At 37.5% G+C, this 20,296-nt stretch overlaps 2 protein-coding genes across 2 annotated transcripts; both read right to left on the bottom strand.

Annotated features, from left to right (window-relative positions):
* Positions 1–2,928: 2,928 nt before the first annotated feature.
* LOC21408529 (pentatricopeptide repeat-containing protein At2g36240) lies at positions 2,929–6,383 on the bottom strand. The gene is made up of 2 exons (XM_010098427.2): positions 3,935–6,383; positions 2,929–3,847 (listed from the first exon to the last, which is right to left on the bottom strand). Exon 1 carries the CDS (start codon positions 6,215–6,217, stop codon positions 4,574–4,576), a length of 1,644 nt encoding a protein of 547 aa, XP_010096729.1. The 5' UTR covers positions 6,218–6,383; the 3' UTR covers positions 2,929–3,847; positions 3,935–4,573.
* A 2,264-nt stretch (positions 6,384–8,647) lies between these two features.
* On the bottom strand, positions 8,648–19,330 carry LOC21408528 (DExH-box ATP-dependent RNA helicase DExH5, mitochondrial). Its single transcript, XM_024165809.1, has 19 exons — positions 18,843–19,330; positions 18,151–18,305; positions 17,984–18,071; positions 17,486–17,731; positions 17,178–17,273; positions 16,707–16,895; positions 14,443–14,602; positions 14,235–14,365; positions 13,535–13,702; positions 13,182–13,454; positions 12,693–12,887; positions 12,386–12,589; positions 12,049–12,118; positions 11,805–11,953; positions 10,361–10,666; positions 9,959–10,018; positions 9,719–9,871; positions 9,482–9,592; positions 8,648–9,269 (listed from the first exon to the last, which is right to left on the bottom strand). Exons 1-19 carry the CDS (start codon positions 19,206–19,208, stop codon positions 8,802–8,804), a joined length of 3,588 nt encoding a protein of 1,195 aa, XP_024021577.1. The 5' UTR covers positions 19,209–19,330; the 3' UTR covers positions 8,648–8,801.
* Between the last annotated feature and the right edge of the window lie 966 nt (positions 19,331–20,296).

The raw sequence follows: 20,296 nt of genomic DNA, 5'->3' as shown, positions 1-20,296 counted from the left end.
TTTTGGTATCAGAGCCATATGTTTCTAGAGACATAATAGAGTAGACGTGTCATGGGACCAAGAACTCGCTCAACCTAAGAATTATGTTTTAAGGAATACTTAAGATTTTTAATTATTTTATGACAATTGTTCAGTTGGAGAAATTAGAATCTTTAAATTATGAGGACGAAATTTTTATAAGGAGGGGAGATTGTAACACCCGTCTTATCAGATAACATATAGACGCAGAAGAATTCACATGTCGAGATTAGGAAAGAAGAAAAGTTCAAATTTTCTTCTAAGTGAACACTTGTCGAGATTAGGAAAGAAGAAAAGTTCAAATTTTCTTCTAAGTGAACACTTGTCGAGATTAGTGAACACTTGTCGAGATTAGGAAAGAAGAAAAGTTCAAATTGTCTTTTGAAAGACACTTAGTCAAGTAGATGGACACTTAGAATTTGATCAATGGCCAAGATTTAGCCAAACACTTGTGATCCAAGGGTAGATATTAGATATGGAATCAATGGCTAGGATCTATCCACATAAGCTTTGATCCAAGGGCTAGAATGTAAGATGGCATACTATAAATAGATTATGGATTCATTCCATCCTTCATATGGAGGAAGCTAGAGAGAGAAAGTTTGCGGGATAGAGAGAAAGAGAAAATAGAAAGACAGAAAGAAAGAGATAGAAAATCGAGAGATGGATTTTCCTCTCCACCAGCAAATTTGTAAGTAGACTTTCCACTGCATTACTTGAACAGTAGTACATGAAAGTTTTTAGTTTATGAAAATTGTCAATTTATATATATTTGACATGTTTACATAAGATTTAGAAAGTGTTTTAGTTTTCATAATACGATATGAATCTTCTATTGATTACGAACCGACTCAGTTAGTAAAAGGGTCAAATCCTTAAGGAACAAGAGATTTTGAGACAGGGGCCACAAGATAGAAGATGAAGAGGTTCTAATAACACAAGATGAATGTCAGACAGAAAGGCCTTAAAAGTTTAAAGAAAAGTATTTTTAAAGTGAATTATTTTACGTTTTACTTACTGAGCTTTAGCGCATATAGTTCTCATGATGCAGGTAAGCTCTTAGTAGAAGTTTCAGTTGATCGGTTCAAGTCCCATGACGAATTTAAGTTGAGAGATGTTAAGTTATGCGGTTCAAGTCCCATGACGAGTTTAAGTTAAGAGGTCTTAAGTTATGCAATTCAAGTCCCATGACGAGTTTAAGTTAAGAGGTCTTTAAGTTCTGCAGTTCAAGTTCCATGACGAGTTTAAGTTAAGAGATCTTAAGTTATGTAATTTGTAAATTTAAGAATTTGTTTGAGGACTGTACTTGATATAGAGATTATTTCTCTAATTAAGCTGTAATATAGTAAAGTAAGTTAACGTTTCTCTCGAGTTAGCGTAGTTATTAGCTGCTGGCTCGGGAGTGGCGTTACATTTTGGTATCAGAGCCATACGTTTCTGAAAACATAATAGAGTAGACGTGTCATGGGACCAAGAACTCACTCAACCTAGGAATTGTGTTTTGAGGAATAGTTAAGATTTTTAATTATTTTATGACAGTTGTTTAGTTGGAAAAATTAGAATCTTTAAATTATGAGGATGAAATTTTTATAAGGAGGGGAGATTGTAACACCCGCCTTATCAAATAACATATGGATGCAGAAGAATTCACATGTCGAGATTAGGAAAGAAAAAAAGTTCAAATTTTCTTCTAAGCGGACACTTGTCGAGATTAGGAAAGAAGAAAAGTTCAAATTATCTTTTGAAAGACACTTGTCAAGTAGATGGACACTTAGAATTTGATCAATGGCCAAGATTTAGCCAAACACTTGTGATCTAAGGGTAGATATTAGATATGGATCAATGGCTAGGATCTATCCACATAAGCTTTGATCCAAGGGCTAGAATGTAAGATGGCATACTATAAATAGGTGATGGATTCATTCCATCCCTCATATGGAGGAAGCTAGAGAGAGAAATTGGGCGAGAGAGAGAGAGAAAGAGAAAATAAAAAGACAGAAAGAAAGAGAGAGAAAACCGAGAGAAGGATTTTCCTCTCCACTAGCAAATTTGTAAGTAAACTTTCCACTGCATCACTTGAACAGTGTAGTACATGAAAGTTTTCAGTTTATTGTCAATTTATATATATTTGACATGTTTTCATGAGACTTGGAAAGTGTTTTAGTTTTCATAATATGATATGAATCTTGTGTTGATTACGAACCGACTCAGTTAGTAAAAGGGTCAAATCCTTGAGGAACAAGAGATTCCGAGACAGGGACCACCAAATAGAAGATAAAGTGGTTCTAATAACACAAAATGAGTGTCAGATAAAAGGGCCCTAAAAGTTTAAAGAAAAGTATTTTCGAAGTGAAAATTATTTTACGGGTTACTTACTGAGCTTTAACTCATATAGTTCTCGTGATGCATGTAAGCTCTCAAAGCGGTTCAAGTCCCGTGACCAGTTTAAGTTAAGAGATCTTAAGTTATGTAATTTTGTAAATCCAAGAATTCTGTTCGATGATTGTACTTGATAGAGATATTATTTCTCTATTTAAGCAGTAATATAACAAAATAAGTTGACGTTTCTCTCAAGTTGACGTAATTCTTAGCTGCTGGCTCTGGGAGGGGCATTACACAGTATTCATGCTAAAATACTTGAGATGACAAGGCTCTGGAAAGTAGAAATAAAGGCTTTGCTCTTGCTTTCAATTGCGAAGACCCGAAGAAGAGCAAAGGGACTAAAGGTGGAACCAAATTAAACAATTCAAGTCTGTTTGTTTTAAAAGTTCTGCATGGTTCAAATTATGTTTCTTAGTTCTACTGCAATGTTTTTTTCTCACAAACAATTTGAATTTTAAAAATCAAAATCATGAATTATAATTTGAATTCATAAACCAAACAGACCCTTCACCATTCACTAGAGCTTTGATCAAAGTGGTTCTGAAAGTTTAACAAAGCCATGGCAAAACCAAATATCATATCACTCAATTTACAGACCCAATAATTGTTTTCAAATGGTAAAGATACAATAAGAACAAGTGATATGAAATGAGCTCAATTGTATTCACTTAATATGGGCATACATTTTTCCTACAGACAAGGCACTCTCCATTAACAGCCAATATCATCGTGATTTCAATTATTCTTCCCGGTCATCCAACGATGCAAGGTCGATTGAGAAGTTGTCCCTTGGCTGTCTTCTCTAGCTGGTGACGTCTGCATGAGTCTCAAAGAATACAAAATTTAGGTCAGATTTGGTGCTGCCGAGCGACAATTCCACTTGAACCCGAACTTTTTTTACGGTTTTTCCATTTAGAGGGTTAGACTGTCTGGTATAAGCTCAATGTGTCTAGGCATTCTCAGCGGCATTCTCAGCGGCAACCTTGGAGAGAAGACCCTTTACAGAAGAATGGGCTTATGTCCCTATTAGTCATGATCCTTCCTGCTTATCTTCAGCATCGTAGACATGATTTATGTACCCAAGGCCTGCATGGCTTTCACCCATCAGCCACAGAAGAGCCTCAGCTGCCGCATCCTTTTAGGCGCTCTTTTTAATGTAACATGGTTGCCCAATGATTTGCATTCCGTTGAACTCCACTGTGAAAAAGACTGGACTGGTTGTTTTTGAGTTGCTTAGTTTTGTAGGTGGGTGCAGCATATCGTGGTCGCGTGAGCAGTGTTTGGAGCTAACTTTAGACTTATTACCACCAGCTTCACTTCAATAGTTCACTTAAGGTTGGACCCGGCGGCCTACAAATCTTCCGTCACAGTGATCCACACAGATCAAAAACTGTACTGCAGATAGGAGCTAATGAGAAGTATTTATGTCCAACCTGGGATTCAGAAGCTGCATTTTCCCGTTATTGAAATCAATAATAAGCAACATGTAGAGAACAGGTTTAATGGTCCACAAGGACACAAAGAAATTACTAACACAAATATAGACGGATTCCATTTCAAAAGCAGGTACTTATTCAAATTTTCACTTTGTCCTGAATTAGATCGTCAAGTTCCCTCCTTAAGCATAGGTACACATCTGCTACAGCAGGTTTCATGAAGAAATCCAAATATCCTCCAAAGTCCAAACAATTTCAGGTGTCCATCCTGCCTGACGATGAAAAAAGACCTCTATATAGTCATTGATCACAAGAACGCCATCACAAAACTTCATTTCCAAATTCCAGAAAACAATAAATCAAAACTTGTACTGAACTAATAGAACACAATACTCACACAATCCCCTTTAATTATGCTTCGACCAAACAGAAGTGCTGAATCAGTCACAGCTGAATCGTCATTGAGCAACAAACACAAAGTTGCGCCAACCAAATATTTGAACTAATGTATGAGAATTCTTTGATGGGGTACAAAAAAACCATAACGGTAGGGTACCGTTTCAAATCATTAGATCTTTATCAAGTTCCATCAATTTTGTATACTTTTTCATTTTGATGTGATTTTAATGTTGTGCAAAACATCCACTACTAGTAGAGATATAATTTACTATAGAAAGCTCCATACAAGAAAACCTGAGAATTTCATATTTTCACCCACCATTGACATGAACTCGGCGTCATAAAGGAGTTCTTGTGTTAGCAAGCCTATCCATCAATCTATTATAAGAAGCAATGTCAGGAATAAACCCCTTGTCTAACATCTCATCCACAAGCTTTTCCCCTTCTTTCCTTTCTCCTTCTTTTGTATACCCAGATACCAAAATATTATAGGCCATAGAATCCGGGACAAAGCCCTTGCTAGAAGCTAACAACCTCAGCTTGTCGGCTTCAACAGTTCTTCCCACATTGCAAAGATCTTGAAGTAGACAATTAAAAGTCAAATTATCCGGAACCAATCCCTCTTTTATCATCCTCTCCGTTAACCCGAACGCTTCATCACTTCTTCCTGGCTTCCTCAAACCTTCTATCAAAGTCGTACAAGCAATCAGACTTGGACTATTGCCTCTCCTCCATAGCTCATTCACTACCTCTAAAGCCCTCTCTGAATTCCCTTTTCTACACAGAATTTCCACAAGTCCAAAGTAATCATATCCATCAGGCAACACCCTTTTTCGTGAAAAATCAATTAAAATCTCGCAAGCTTCCAAAACCCGACCTTCCCTGCAGAGCCCATCAACCAAGATCTCACAAGTCACAGGGGAAAACCCACACCCAAGATCAATCATCTCATAAGCCATACCAATCCCTTCCTCAAACTTCCTTTCCCTAAAGAACCCCTTTATCAAACTATTGAAACTAACCACATTGGGACTACAACCCATCTCCCTCATCTCCCTAAACAACTCCAAAGCCGACCCAAACTTCGAATTCCGACAATAACTGCTCAGCAAAATATTGAAAGTAAAAACATCAGGCTTGACTCTATAACCACTCATCCTATTATAAAACTCCAAAGCCTTGTCATGCTCACCCCATTTGACAAACCCATTAATCAAAGTATTACAAACCACAACACTAGGCTTCCCATCAATCAACTTTCTCATGGAATCAAAGGCAGAAACGGCACATTCCAATTTCCCAACTCTACAATAAGCATTAATAGCAAAACGAAAAATGGGTTCCGTTCTAGAGCAAGAGAAGATACCGTCGGAGCAAGGGCAGGGGTTGGCAGCAAGGAAGTCGAGGAGCGCGGCGAGCTCGGAGAAGCGGTCGGAGACGGCGAGAGTGCGGGCCATCCACTCGAAGGTGGCGTGGTTGTGGCGGAAGGAGTCGACGGTGGCGGCCCAGGAGAAGACGTGGAAGTCGTAGTGGGAGAGGTTTGGGTGGTGGTGGAGCTTGGATTTCAGGAAGTGGAGGAGAGTTTCGGGAGTGAAGGGTGGCTTGAGGTGGGCCTTGAGGAAGGCGAGGAGACGGAGATGGGTATCGTTTCGGGTTTTGTTGTCGTTTGGGGTTAGAGAGAGGGAGAGACTGTGGGTGGGGGTGTCGTTTGGTGGGGTTGGGAGAGGTGGGTTTGGGAATGGAGATGGCGGTGGAGGTTTTTGGGAGAGTTTTTGGAGTAAAGGAATGGGTTTTGGGAATGGGAATCTCTTCTTCCACTGGTTGTTGCTCGGAAAGTCGACGGCGACTCTCGCCGTCGCCAGAACCTTGGATCCCCGGCATTGCGCTGGATTTCCCGGGAAAAACATCGGTGTTTGGTAGGCGGGAAAAGTGTTCCGGAGGTGCGGGAAAATCGAGGGCTTTAGGAGGTGGAGGCGACCCATGAATCAGCTGTTTTTTCTCTCAAGTTTTTTTTTTCCTTTTTCAATTTTAGGTATTCGCAATGAGAGTTTCTTTTTTTTTTTTTTCCGACGAGGCATCAGCAGTTTGACTGGCAAGCTTGAGGTTGGTGAGGATGGCCATGGCGACATGGGGTTGATACATTTATGATTTTACCCTACTCGTAGTATTAGAATTTATGGTCAACAATGTCATTTTATTTGCTTTTTTTTTTTTTTTTTTTTTAAATTTTTGTTCAACAATTTTTTTTTTTTTTTTTTTTTTTTTTTTTTTTTTTTTAGAAAATAGAATGTTAGTAGACTTTTGATCTAGAGGTTGAACATGTAAATGAGTTAAAAGTAAAGAGGGCTAAGTTCATGTAAAGGTAACATTTTTGTCTTTATGATATATAACCTAGTGCTGAAATTTTGAACGGACTGTCCGCGAATGTCTGAAAAAATTGATTTTGAGTCTGATGCCCAACCCGACCCGTCTGAATTTTTCAGGCCGCCTGCCTGAGCCCGAGAAGGCTCTTGGACGCGCCGCAGGCCTAGTGTTAGATGCCCGAGCTCGGTTGGGCAGCCCGAGCCCGTCCAAATGGCTCAAAAAATATATATTTTAATTTAATAAATTAATTTTATATATTAATTTTTAAATTCGTAATTCATGATTGCCTCGTTAAAAATCTTACTAAGAAAAACTCAATTGCGATTTCTGCATAATAAATTCATTAGTAAGAAATTGACCTTCAACAGGAATACTATCATAACCGAACGAATCCATTATAAAAAATAAGAGCGATTCGAGAGAGAACTTTAGGATATTTGTGATAGTTATTGAAAAAATTGTGAGAGAGATTTAAGAGATTGAGAGAAATTGAGAAAATTTGAGAAAATTTAGGTGAGAAAAATATGTGAGGGATGAGCGATGCACGAGAGTTTTCACCAATTGAGGCTAGCTCAACTATTGTTTACTGGGTTTGCGAGTTGCTTTCATTATATTGAAAGAAAAATAAAATAAAATAAAAATAGAAGAAGAACACCATCTAGCTCACGGGTTCTTGTAGTTTCAACCATGAGCCCATTTCGAACCAGTGTTTGGATGCACTTATTTTGACCATAGTCTAAATCATGATGTAATGTTTTAAACAAACTAAACAAGAAAAATCAACACTTAAACCCCCAATAAATTCATCCATTTTGAACCCATTTTCCAAACCAAACTTGTAGACTTATAGTTCGCCACTCAGCGGACGGAGCTTCTCTACCACCAAAGCAGCATTTACAAAGGGAGCTTTTTATGAGACGACGTAACCAAAGATCATCACTCAATTTACAGACCCCACGAATTGATACAAAAAGGTAAAAATATAATAAGAGCAAGTGAAGTGAAATGAACTCACCAGGTACAAACAAATCACCTATGTTCACTAACACATACGTACATATTTTTCTGGACCCAAGGCACTCACTACTAACAGCCAATCCATGGTCCTTCCATTATGTTCTCCTGGTCAGTCCAAACATTAGTGACCTCATATAAACATTTTATAGCTCCATGTTCGAATATGATGATGAGTGCGTTTAAAATTAGTTTCAAAATGATGTTATTTTTTTTGTATGAAATTAAAAATGAAAACGTTTTTAATTTAAGATAGAAATTATTTTTAAAAATGCATTTAGTAATTTTATTAAGAAATTATTTTCAGTTTAAGAAAAAATTAAAACTCCGTTTAGTTATATAATTTTCACCAATTTACCTAAAAAAAGACATTTGGCAAAAAAAAAATTGAAACAAAAAATGAAAAACAACTTCAAATTGTTTTCATTTTCTAAGTGATTTTACACTAAATTAAAAAATAAAATTGTTTTCAATTTTTTTACCTTTTTTCCTCCAAACACGTTTTCCCCCTCAATCTCATTTTTTTGTCTTGAAAAACGTAAAAAATAAAAATGAAATTGATTCCAAACAAGCTAGATAATCCACCTATCTTGAATCGACAGACAAACTGTCCCTCAAATGTCTTCTCTTGCTAGTGACCTCTGCGTGGGTCTAAAAAAATACAAAGAGCGCATTTAAAACTCGTTCTAAAATGATTTTATTTTTTATATGAAAATGAAGACGTTTTCAATGTTAGACATAAATCATTTTTAAAAATATGTTTAGTAGTTTTATCAAGATATTATTTTCAGTGTAAAAAAACCCATTAATATCTCTCTTTCTCTCTTTACTCGAGAAAAGAGAAAACGAAAACAAAAAATAAAAAACGACTAAAAATCGTTTTTCATTTCTAATTTTACACTAAACCAAAAAATTATTTTCATTTCTTTTTTTTTCCTTTATTGCACCAAACGTCATTTTGAAAACGTTTTTATTTTTTCTTCCTCAAAAAACGTGAAAAATAAAAACAGAATCAATTCTAAACACGGTCAAAATTTACGTCAGATTTGGCGCTTCCAAGCGAGCCACCCAATCTTTTTGCGATTTTTTAGATATAAGGTTAGACTGTGGTATAAGCTCAGTGTGGAGGCATTCTCAGCAACAACCTTGATGAGAAAACCTTTTACAGAAGAATGGGCTATGTTCCTCTTAGTTATGATCTTTCTTGCTTTTCTTTAGCCTCATAGACATGTGATTTATGTACTCGTGGCCTGTACGGCTTTCACCCATCAGCCACTGAAGAGCCTCAGCTGCCGCGTCTTTTTCAGCACTCTTTTTGTTGCTACATGGTTGCCCCATGATTTGCATTCCGTTGAACTCCACTGTGGCGAAGAACTGGTTGTTCTTGAGTTGCTTAGTTTTGTATGTGGGTGCAGCATATCCTGCTCGGGTGAGCAGTGTTTGGAGCTGACTTTTAGAATTATCACCACCAGGTCCGCTTTCAGTCCTTGAAACCAAAGCTGGCTGTGTGGCAGCAACGAAGGTCTCTGAAGAAGACTGAAGGTGGACCTGGCGGCCAAATACAAATCTTCCATCACACTGATCCTCAGATATCAGCAACCGTACTGCAGATAGGAGCTGACGATAGGCATTTATGTCCAACCTGGGATTCAGAAGCTGCCATTTTACCCAGGATTGAAATTAGTAACAGGCAACATGCAGAGAACAGTTTTAATGGTCCATGAGTCCATAAAAGAGTTTTTTTTTTTTTTTTTTTTTTTTTTTTTTTTTTTTTTTTTTTTTTTTTAGGGTAATAAAAGAGAAACTAGCAACACAAATGTAGAAAACTCCCTATTCGAAGCAGGTAATTTATTCAAGGATTCACTTACTTTGTCCTGAATTAGATCGTCAAGTTCCCTCCTTAAGCCTATGTACATATCCGCTACAGCAGGTTTCATGAAGAATTCCAAATACCCTCCCAACATTTTCAAGTGTCCATGCTGCCGAAAGATGAAAACAGATCTTTATAAAGTCACTGACAACAAGAACAGCATCATATACCTTCATTTTTACAGCCCAGAAAAGAAATTAAAACTTAAAATGCACCAATAGAAAACAATACTCACTGTATCCCCTTTCAATATGCTTCCACCAAACAGAAGAAGTGCTGAATCGATGAGAGCTGTTGAATCCCGTAGGAAAACAGAGTTCACTTTTATCTTCTCATTAAAAACTAGCCATGGGTATGGTATTTTAGCTTCCCGAGAATTAACTGAGTTCTAGATAAACCAAATGAGCATAAATTAAAGGCAAGCATAATAAAAAGACGAGCCCAAGCAACAAATTCATTTATTGTATGATCTTACCGAGTATAAAAGCACCTGGCCATCCTCCATAGTTTTTAGTGAAAATGACTTCTCATTATTCTGCATAATGCATATACATCTATATGGCCTCAGGACAATTATTCAGTAGAAAATAAAATCATATTTACACTTGAAAGGGAAAGACAGAAAAATCACCCATCTAAATAGTTAACAGATGAATATACCCTTCCAATATTATGTTACTTATCAGACAGCAAATAGCAAAGCCATGATTGTCAAAGCACTTAATTACTTAATGTGGCTATTCTGGCCACGACATCCGTACTAAGATACAGAAGATAATAAACCAACAGAGGAAGGTGGTTGAATCATTAACAAGTTGGAGAATTGTCTGGAAGATAAGAAAACGCTTTCGCAATATAAATATAAGCAATCACTTACCACAATGGAGCAAACTCCAGGATATAGACCATAGCAAATAACTGCTCGTATAAGATGCTCGTCATAGCCCCATGCATTATAGCTGGTGGGATCGGCATCAACCAGACCAGTATCCCTAAGCAAAGAGAAGAACTCCTTCCTAAGAGCATCAATTGCTTTCATTGATTGTGCTGAAAGGAAATTTTTCCAGCAGTAATCATAACCAGCATAGTCTCTTTCAGCCTTTTTCCATCCCTCATAAGCTCTAATAATGGCAAGGTGATCACTGTAGTCTCTAGAAAACTGAGATTTTGCAGCTTCTGCAAGCTACACGGACAAGCCAATTTAACTCAAACCAGAATCCAATAATTATAACCGACAACATTAATAACAAAGACAGATATACGCTTCAATTTCTTTGCAACTAGTCATCCCTAAAACACCAAAGATTACTCCAACCGAGTCAGTTGTAATTCAAAGTAGCCAAGTACATCCTATTCTTCAGGATTAGAGTAAAGAAAAAGAGCAAAGAAAAAAAGAATTGTAGATATACTAGCTAACCTTCCTTCCATAGGCAGGGACAAAACTTCAACTTACATGAATAAGATATAGATAACATAGACAATAAATTGTACAGTGAAATAATCTTTCTACTTGAAAATAATTCCCAGTCCATTTCCTAAGCTAATATCCAAAACCTATAGAATAATGATTGGAAAATGTTGTAACCATTTCTGTGACTTTATTTAATAAATAATGAATTGTTTTCTCGTGCCAAAAAGAAAGCTAACAACAGAAGTAGAGTTCATGTTGGCAGTTCCTGAGCAATAATTGCTGTAAAGAAAAAATGGATTCAGAGGGAAAGGGATTTCAACATTTAGTGCAAGGTTCCTTAAAAATATATATACTTTTAGGTCCTATAGAAGATAGATGCCAACTTCTGAAAAGTGTTTTTTTTTCAATACCTAGCTGTTCCCAACTTCTGAAAAGAATTTTTCAAAATGACAAATTTATTAATTTTCATAGTAACACTTGGTATGTTTGTGAGGGAGAGGGAGAGAGAATATGTTGTTTTGTTTTTAAGAGAACCACGTGGGGTGTGTGTGGATGTGAGAGAGAGAGAGATTTTGACTATACTCTATAGTAAAAAAGAAAAAGAAAAAAACCAAAATAAAAAAGGATTATCTTATATGTCCTAATCCAGAGTAATATAGAGGAAACTCTGTCGTTCTACAATTGCAAATCAATTTTCATAGATCGTTTTCAATTCCAATCGTGCTTAAGCTTTGTTCAATTGGCACCAAAATCATAAAAGTATAGCCTTCAAGTCCTAATGCAACCCTATGAAAAAAGCTCAAAACCCAACAATTAGCCATTTTCCCTCCCAGTGTTCACACCAGTTAAAACAAAATAGCTGCAGTCTATCATGAATGAACTGTAATAAGAGAACTAGAATCCCACTTACATCCTTCTTGTCCAATGGTGTTAAAAAAGGATCTCTGACACTGAGCCCAGAAACAATAGTCAGTACTGGATCCAGGCAATTTAATATGGCACCTAATAAGAGCATCTTTCCGAGTTTTGGCTCCACAGGAAGCATTGTTATATATCGTCCTGTCAAGAAACTCAAACAGCATGAGGCTTTTTGTTTAATAAACAGTTTACTTGCAATAAATTGTTAAAAACGAATATTAAATATCCATTCTTACCTAAAACAGTTAGATTTTCATTCTCATCCAATGCCGCAATCAGTTTTAAATATTCAATGGCATTTTGCACCTACAAACATGTATCAAGCAAATGAAAGAGGCAGTGGAATAATTGCAAAAGATAGACATCATAGTTGTCACAGGTACATTTCAGAGCATTTCTTATGAGATTTTAAAGTTCGATCCAGAGAACAATGATTGACCAAACAACAAAACTAAGGAAAGAGACTTCGATATTACAAGGACGACATTATATGTGCATATAACATGCATTTGCGTGCAGGCAATATGATGTCTTCCAAATTCCAGTTATAAATGTGCATGGAGAGATTGTTACCGCTAATAACTCTGGTGACTGTAAAGCCCTGGATAGGAACTCAGAAATACTTCCAAGTTTTAAACTTTTTATTTGGAGACAAAGAGACTGCAAAGGCGTCCTCAAAATTTCAGGCAATTGATACTCCACAAAAGCATCATACACACATCTAGGGTAAAGATGGTAACATTCTCCAGGTTGAACACGACCAGCTCTTCCTCTTCTCTACAAGACACGATAAAAACAAATAGAAAGTATTTAAATCACCAGAAGTTCAACATGTGGTGAACAAAGCCAGGACGCAATTCAAAGTAGAACATAACCTTACTTGCTGAGCAGAAACCTTGGATATCCAGGAAGGAAGCAAACAAGGAGTATTGTTCAGTGCATCGTATGATGTCTCTTTGGCCTTCCCACAGTCGAGTACAAAAACGACATCATTAATTGTGATACTTGTCTCAGCAATGTTAGTCGCTAGTACAATTTTCCTCACCCCATCTTTAGGCTCGTCAAATATTAACCTCTGCAGTTCATCAAAAAAAAAAAAAAAAAAAGGAGAAAACCTCTGCATTCATTCCAGGAAATCAACAAAAAGCAAACAAAAAATTGAATCAATACACTTATGCAGGTTTTCGAAAGGAACATCTAGATACAGCCATACTTGTATCCTTAACCTGAAGTGGTGAGCACAAAGTAATTGAATCAATACACTAGAGCTTTAAGTTGACGGAGCATGAATTTTACCATTGCAGTAACAATCACATCATCTTGAAAATTCTAAGATCTATTCGCAAAACAAAAAAATAATAATTATTACCTGCTCAGAACTGGCCATAGAACCATGGCATGCTAGCAACAAAAATTGGGTTGAATCACCTAATATGGGATGAGCTTGGAGCTTTTCCTTCAGAGAACTTATGTCATCCCACCCAGTCATAAAAACTAGAATTGCGCCTGGCCTTTCATTCTCACAAATATAACACAAAAGATTCTCGATGAAATTAAAACCGATAGAATCAGGATTCCAACATGATAGAGATTCCCAAGTCTGGGGGCTATAATCTTTTAAATCAGCAGCCTTGAGCGCATCCTGACCACATAGTTCACAGGTCAAAATAGGAAAATAATAGTCCTCAAAGTAGAAATTTAATGAATAAGAAGTGTTTATACCTCAACAACACAAGCAATTTGGCTTTTCCTCTTTCTAGGTGCTTGCTTGCTCATCTTCCACATTCTTTCTTGACCATAATCATCAATTTGATTGTAAGGGGTTAATTTGTAACTCGTCATTTCAAGAATATCCTCCAGAAAATGAGTTCGAACTGGGTATGTAAAACCCTAAATTAGGGGGAAAAAAAGAAAATAAAAACCTTAAGAATTAAGCTCACTGCATCATACCATTATCATCATCCTATAAAGGACCAGTTCTTTAGCATCAGCGAAAGCTGATGATGGAGAAATGGACCACAAACAATTATAAAAGATACATTATACATCTTACAATCATCAAAACGTAAGAACATATAGTTGAAAACTTGAAATAAAAGAAAACAAAGGAAAAATAACGAAAACCAAAGGGACGAATAGATCAAAGGCACTAAATGAAAGCTAATTTTTTTCCCCAAAAAAATCTGATATTAGAGGAAAATATTGACGCATAAATATAACTGCTATCATACGTAACCACCAAAAATTAAAAGTAGAGGGGCAGATATAACGTTATACTTAATCTTGGTGGGGAACAAAATTTTTTTTTTTTTAAAAAAAGGTATATCCCATAGCTAATAGTCATGAAAATAAAAGATCAAAATCATCCCTAATGAAAGAAAAAAGAAAAGGTAAAACTAAGATGACTGAAATTATAACTTACTGGAATGTGAATAACCCGAGAACTACCAAAGTACGATGCAAAGAGCTCCGCATCTAGGGTAGCACTCATCAAAATCAGTCTTAGTTCCGGTCGCCGAGGCAGCAGATCCTTAAGCACAATAAGCAGAAAATCTGGCATCCAATAATCACAGTGAGAAGTTGCATATTCCACATCAGAAAGTTAACTTTAGAACCAAGCTATTACTCACCTTCATTCATTCCACGCTCGTGGATCTCATCCACAATAACATGGCTTACACCTTTCAAACTTCTATCAACCAGCAATCTTCTTAACAAGATGCCAGTGGTACAAAAGAGAAGGTGGGTATCCCTTCCTTTTACACCTTCTAAACGAACCTTATATCCAACCTTTAACAAAGAAAGCCAAAAAAGTAACAGAGAAATTGAAATTTATTAACAAATAATGACAAGTAATAGTGCAAACATCACAAGGATTATGATAAGAACTGATAGGAACTTGATAGTTGGTTAGTGAAGTTAGTAGTTTGTTAGAAAGGATGTTATTAGTTAGTTATTGTGGACTTTAGTTGAGGAGGGAATTAGTTAGAGAAGGCAGGGGATATTAAAAGGGAGGTTCGGGAACTGAGGGAGGGGGGAAAAAAATATTGGAGTCTTGTTGAGGAAGTCTTGGCTTAGGCTAATGAAGGGGAGGTTTGGCAGTACCTCGAATCACTGCATTGTAATTCATTCTTTCATTCAATAAAGATTCATCTTTCTCTTCTCAATTCTTCTCATTTCTTGAGAAGTCTTAGATCTTATCAAGTGGTATCAGAGCACTTTCTTGGGCGAAATTCGGAGAAGATGGAGGGAACATTAGGACGTTGGCAGCAATTAGAGAAGCCAATGTTTTCTGGAGAAGATCCGGATGTGTGGATAGCAAGAGTAGAAGAATATTTCTTGAAAAATCGATTTTCAGAGCAAGAAAAAGTGATGTTCATTGAGGAGTTCTTGGAAGGTAAAGCGTTTCAGTGGTTTTTGTGGGAGGATAGAAGACGACCATTTGTTTGTTGGAGTGCATTCAAGATAAATTTGCTTCAACATTTCAGACCAACACAAAGATTGCTTTCGGAAACGAATATGGAGGAACAGAGGCGATTCTTGGCAGCGTCAGAAATAGCGAGATCGTCGACGGTGGAGGTTAGGGAACCAACGTCGGTGTTTGAGTGGGGAATCGCGACGGAGCAACGTCAGAAATCACTGACGGAGGAGACGCAACCTGTTTTAAGTGTCGATTTCGTAAATTCTTGCGGAGTCACGGCGAAATCGGGCGTCTATGGGATTGGGTTTCACGATTCCGATCCGATTGGTTCCTATCTTCATGTGGTTAGGGTTGGGGTTAGCAACTCCGGCGGGATAGGTTCCGATTTCGGCGATTTGGGGACTGCGTCTCGCAATTTAAGGTCTGGGTCTTTGAATTCAAGAGTCATTAGGGCTGATTTTGGAGCAATTTTGACTAGGTCTTCGTCTTCCAACGTGATTGAGACTGGGTCAGGGATTTTCAAGCCGCATTCCAGCAAGGGTTGGGCTGGGTTCCGAAATTCCGGCCGGATTTGGATTGGATGCCGAGATTCTGGCGCAATTGGGGCTAATTTCCGCGCAATTGGGGATGGGCCTCGCAACACCAACGTGTTTGGGGCCGGAATAGGGAATTTAGGCGTGAATTCTGGTGAAATTAGGGCTGTGTCTTGGGCTGCCTGTGCGGACAGGGCAACTTTGGCAAGGTTGGGGCTGGACTTCCTAATTCGAGCAAGATTGAGGCTGATTTTGGTGCAATTGGAATTTACCCTCAAAAATTCAGCGAGTTTAGGGCAGGGTATGCAGAAATTGGTGTGCTTGGAGTTCAAATTAGGAAGTTTGCAAACGGCAGACTTGAAATTGGTGGGTTTGCAACTCCAAAACCCAACCTTTCTCTTGTTCACTGCTTTAGGACCCATTGTTGTTGAGTTCATGGTTCCAAGCCTCTCTGTTGTAGCCTTCGTCACCGCTGAGCTTGACTCTCCTAGAGTCAATGCTCCATTCGACGTTCCAACATTCAAGCTCATCGACATGGGAAGGAAGTGGAGTCATTCGGTTGCAATTTCTTGACTTACACCTTGAGGACAAGGTGTTTGTTTGGGGCGGGAGTAATGATAGGAACTTGATAGTTGGTTAGTGAAGTTAGTAGTTTGTTAGAAAGGATGTTATTAGTTAGTTCCTGTGGACTTTAGTTGAGGAGGGAATTAGTTAGAGAAGGCAGGGGATATTAAAAGGGGGGCTCGGGAACTGAGGGAGGGGGGAAAAAAATACTAGAGTCTTGTTGAGGAAGTCTGGGCTTAGGCTAAGCAATGGGAGGTTTGGCAGTACCTCGAATCACTGCATTGTAATTCGTTCTTTCATTCAATAAAGATTCATCTTTCTCTTCTCAATTCTTCTCATTTCTTGAGAATTGTCTTAGATCTTATCAAGAACTCACCGATTCACCCAAATTTTCGCCTCTCTCAGCAGCAACTCTTTCAGATACAGACATAGCAGATATCCTTCTAGGCTGTGTACATATAATACTACAACCAGCCCCACGAAGAGACTCTATCTCAGATTCCAAAATGAATTGTGGAATTTGTGTGGTCTTGCCACAACCAGTTTCACCTGAGATGATAACGACCTGTAAAATCAAAATTCCAATCATCATAAAACAAATAATCTATACAAGAAAATGGCAAAACATTGGTGGTATATATGAGCTACTAACTAAATGATATGATTCGAGTCACAAAGAATATGGAAATTCATCTTTGACTTTGCGCTTTCACCATCATCATTAGATAACAGAATACCCAAAAATCAAGATTGAATTCTGAATTACCTCCTCGAAGAAGTAAGTACCACTTCACAAGAATAGACTATATGCGTATATATTTGTAATATATAAAATATTATTACGTACCTGATTCTGTGAAATGGCAGATAACACTGCATCCTTCTCCTTATAAGCAGGAAGACTTCTACGAAACTCCAGCATTTCCTGGCCTCCAGAAGATTCCTGTGGTTTTTGAATATATAAGTATAACTAAGTTTGTTTTACATGTTAGATACCCTAAACAATAGCATGATCATCAAAAACAGGTAATAACTATTGAAATGCAGACAGAAAGAAGCAACTAATAAAATTCTTATGTCTAAGTGGAATAATGAATCTCTGAAAAAAGAATATCGAGCAAAAGAAACAGAAACGGATAGCAATAAAAGGAAGACCTGCCAAGATCGTTGTTGATCCCTCAATTGCATGCTTCTACGCCAATGAACTCTATCCATCACCACCTTAGTGGAAGCCAGTGGCTCAGGTGCCTCAAAAAGTCCATCATCAGTGGCAAGACTACAAATACTACTTGATCTTGAAAAGGAAACATCCGAAAAGCTTTGGTTAGTCCTAGACTTTTGAGATGAGAACTCAGAAACATGCGCCTCAACCCTCCTTAGCAAGCCAAGAGGCAAGGTCACCTGTAAAATTCTCGAAAACTTAAAACTCCTAGAAAACTTTTTCAAATGAAAAGAAAGAACCTTGACGATAACTGGGAGTATAATACTCAAAATCATGTCAATCGGGCATATGGCGCTCCAACGGGCAGATTTGCACAAATAAGAGTGACAAAGAAAGAATCCGAAAATTACGGTGTTTAAAGCAAATTTAAAGTTAAAACAATGTTGCGAACTAATTGAAAAAATAATAGAATTAGAATTTTGAGAACGTACCTCCCTCTGTGGGCGCCTATCATCCAGATCGAATCTATAGTTTGGAAGTGGGACCTTACTGACAACAACAACTTTTGCATACAGATGGCTGTCAATGATAATACCGATCAGATTTTCAAAAATAACCAACTACTTAAAAAAGCATTTCTCAAAAGTTTAGAACATACCTATATAACCCCATTCTGCTCGCCAAAATGGCTATCTGATCAAAGTCAAGTCTATCCTTTTTCTCCCTGGAAATCAACTCTTGCTTATCCTTGTCCCGTGAAAGCATTGTTAATTTCCTTTTCCACTGCTCGATGTTATCAGAGGGACCAGCACCCTGAAAATCATAGCCAAATAGCTTAAACAAATGACTATAGACGTTTATGTCGAAGTAAAATAACACCTTAATTAATCAATATACTCTACATATCTTCAACTAGTGAATTATTAAAAAAACGAAATTTAGCAGTAATCAAACAGCGGCTTACTTAATCGAACAACCATTTTCGATCAAATTTTGACCAAAGAAATATGTATAATTCTATAATTCACTGCCTAAAGAAGAGAACAGACAAGTATATAGTTAAGCCTAAAAAGTAACGCAAAACCAGATTGCTTTATCACTTCCCCAAGAACTCTGAATTTCTTCTTCTCTAGTAATCAACCTTCGCAACTGGCGTAGCAATAATCAAACAGCGGCTTACTTAATCGAACAACCATTTTTTATCAAATTTCTACTCACAATTCAGCAAAAAAAGTAAATTCAAAAACCCTACTTCAATCTCACATTCCACAAGCACGTATCAATGAACCCAGAGAAATCGAAAATCAAACTGAAGAACGAGAGAAGGGAACACATGCAAGTGAGGCTCACCGGATGCGAAGACAAGTCGAAGTCGCGATCAGAACCTTCCTCGGTGATGGCATCGTCGTAGGCGGAAATGTAGGGCGAGTTCTGCCTCGGGAAGCGGTCCCGGTCCTCCTGCTGCTGCTGCGGCGGCGGAAAACCGGCAACGGTTATAGGATTCTTGGGATTAGCGTCAAAGGAAGCTGATGAGGTGTAGTTCTGGCAGGTAATGACGGAACGGAGGCGGTGGTGGGGAGGGACGTAAACGGCGCCGTATGAGGAAGGAGGCCGGTCCTTCATCACGGGTTTCGTGTTTAGGGTTAGGATTTTGGGGAGGAAAGAGGGAAAGGGAAGAAGAAGAGGAAGAAGAAGGAGAAGAGAAGGTGAGGGCATGCAACGGAATACGACGTCGTCTGTGGGGGCGTCGGGTTCTTTTCTTTGTTTGATATTGTTTTTGTGCGACTGAGAAATGAGAAATGGTCGGAGAGAAGAGAAGAAGTAAAGTCAAAAGAGTATGGGTTTCTTCTTTTTCTTCTTCTTCTTCATTACTTCATTTTTAGTTGTACTGTAGAGCACGTGCTTTCTGGCGTGTGAGAATGTTTACGGGGAGGGGCCCCACGTCAGCGTTCCAATATTTGCTCACGCGCACACTGAGACTCACACGTCAGCGTTTAAAACTCATTTTAAAATAATTTTATTTTTTATATAAAAATAAAAACGTTTTTAATCTCAGACATAAATTATTTTTAAAAATATATTTAATAGTTTTATTAAGAGATTATTTTTAGTATAAAAAACTCATTAATGTCTATCTTTCTCTCTCTCTGCTCGAGAGAGAAGAAGACGAAAACAAAAAATAAAAAACGACAAAAAGTCATTTTTCATTTCTCTCTCATTTTACACTAAATCAAAAAATCGTTTTCATTTCTGTTTTTTTGTCTTTATTGCGGCAAATGCCGTTTTAAAAACGTTTTCATTTTTTTTTCTCAAAAAACGTGAAAAAAACGGGATTAATTCCAAATATAACCCTAATGTTCATGGTGGTGCCCGTGGCGCCTTTTGGATTGGGTGCAATTTACATTAGAGTTTTTTTTTCTTTAGATAAAATTATTTTGATGTCCTTTATTTTTCGATAAATCACTTTAATCACGTCAATATGTTTATTTTTTCAGAAATTATAGTAAATAATTATTGGTGTCTAGTCGATTCAGGAGTACTACATGCAATGTTGTACACGTAGACGTACCTGGTTTGATGATGAAGCTCCTACGCGAGCACAATATTTAGCACTTTCGGATGTAGACACAAAAGCAGGACCTCCAACAAAGATAATAGGGCTAGCAAGGCCTAAATTAGGCTGAAGAAAACGGATTCTAGGGACTTTTCCGTTGCCGAAATGATAAAAATAACCCTGGGAGAAGAGTTAGAAAATCCACAACAGCAAGAAAAAAAACCACGTAAACTGAAGTCAGTGGGAGGAG

The sequence above is a fragment of the Morus notabilis genome, unplaced genomic scaffold, assembly GCF_000414095.1.
Source record: "Morus notabilis unplaced genomic scaffold, ASM41409v2 Scaffold451, whole genome shotgun sequence".
NCBI lineage: Eukaryota > Viridiplantae > Streptophyta > Magnoliopsida > Rosales > Moraceae > Morus > Morus notabilis.
Note: the sequence above shows the minus strand (reverse complement) of the source record. Positions and strands in the feature narration are given on the sequence as shown.

Bases quoted from the DNA above. Each gene is read 5' to 3' on its own strand.
- LOC21408529 (XM_010098427.2), bottom strand. From the start codon at position 6,217: ATGGGTCGCCTCCACCTCCTAAAGCCCTCGATTTTCCCGCACCTCCGG.
- LOC21408528 (XM_024165809.1), bottom strand. From the start codon at position 19,208: ATGCCCTCACCTTCTCTTCTCCTTCTTCTTCCTCTTCTTCTTCCCTTT. The intron at 14,366-14,442 runs GTGAGTAATAGC...ATTGGATGCCAG, and splicing joins CGAGCGTGGAATGAATGAAG to ATTTTCTGCTTATTGTGCTT. The intron at 10,667-11,804 runs GTAAGTGGGATT...TTGTCCGTGTAG, and splicing joins CACCATTGGACAAGAAGGAT to CTTGCAGAAGCTGCAAAATC.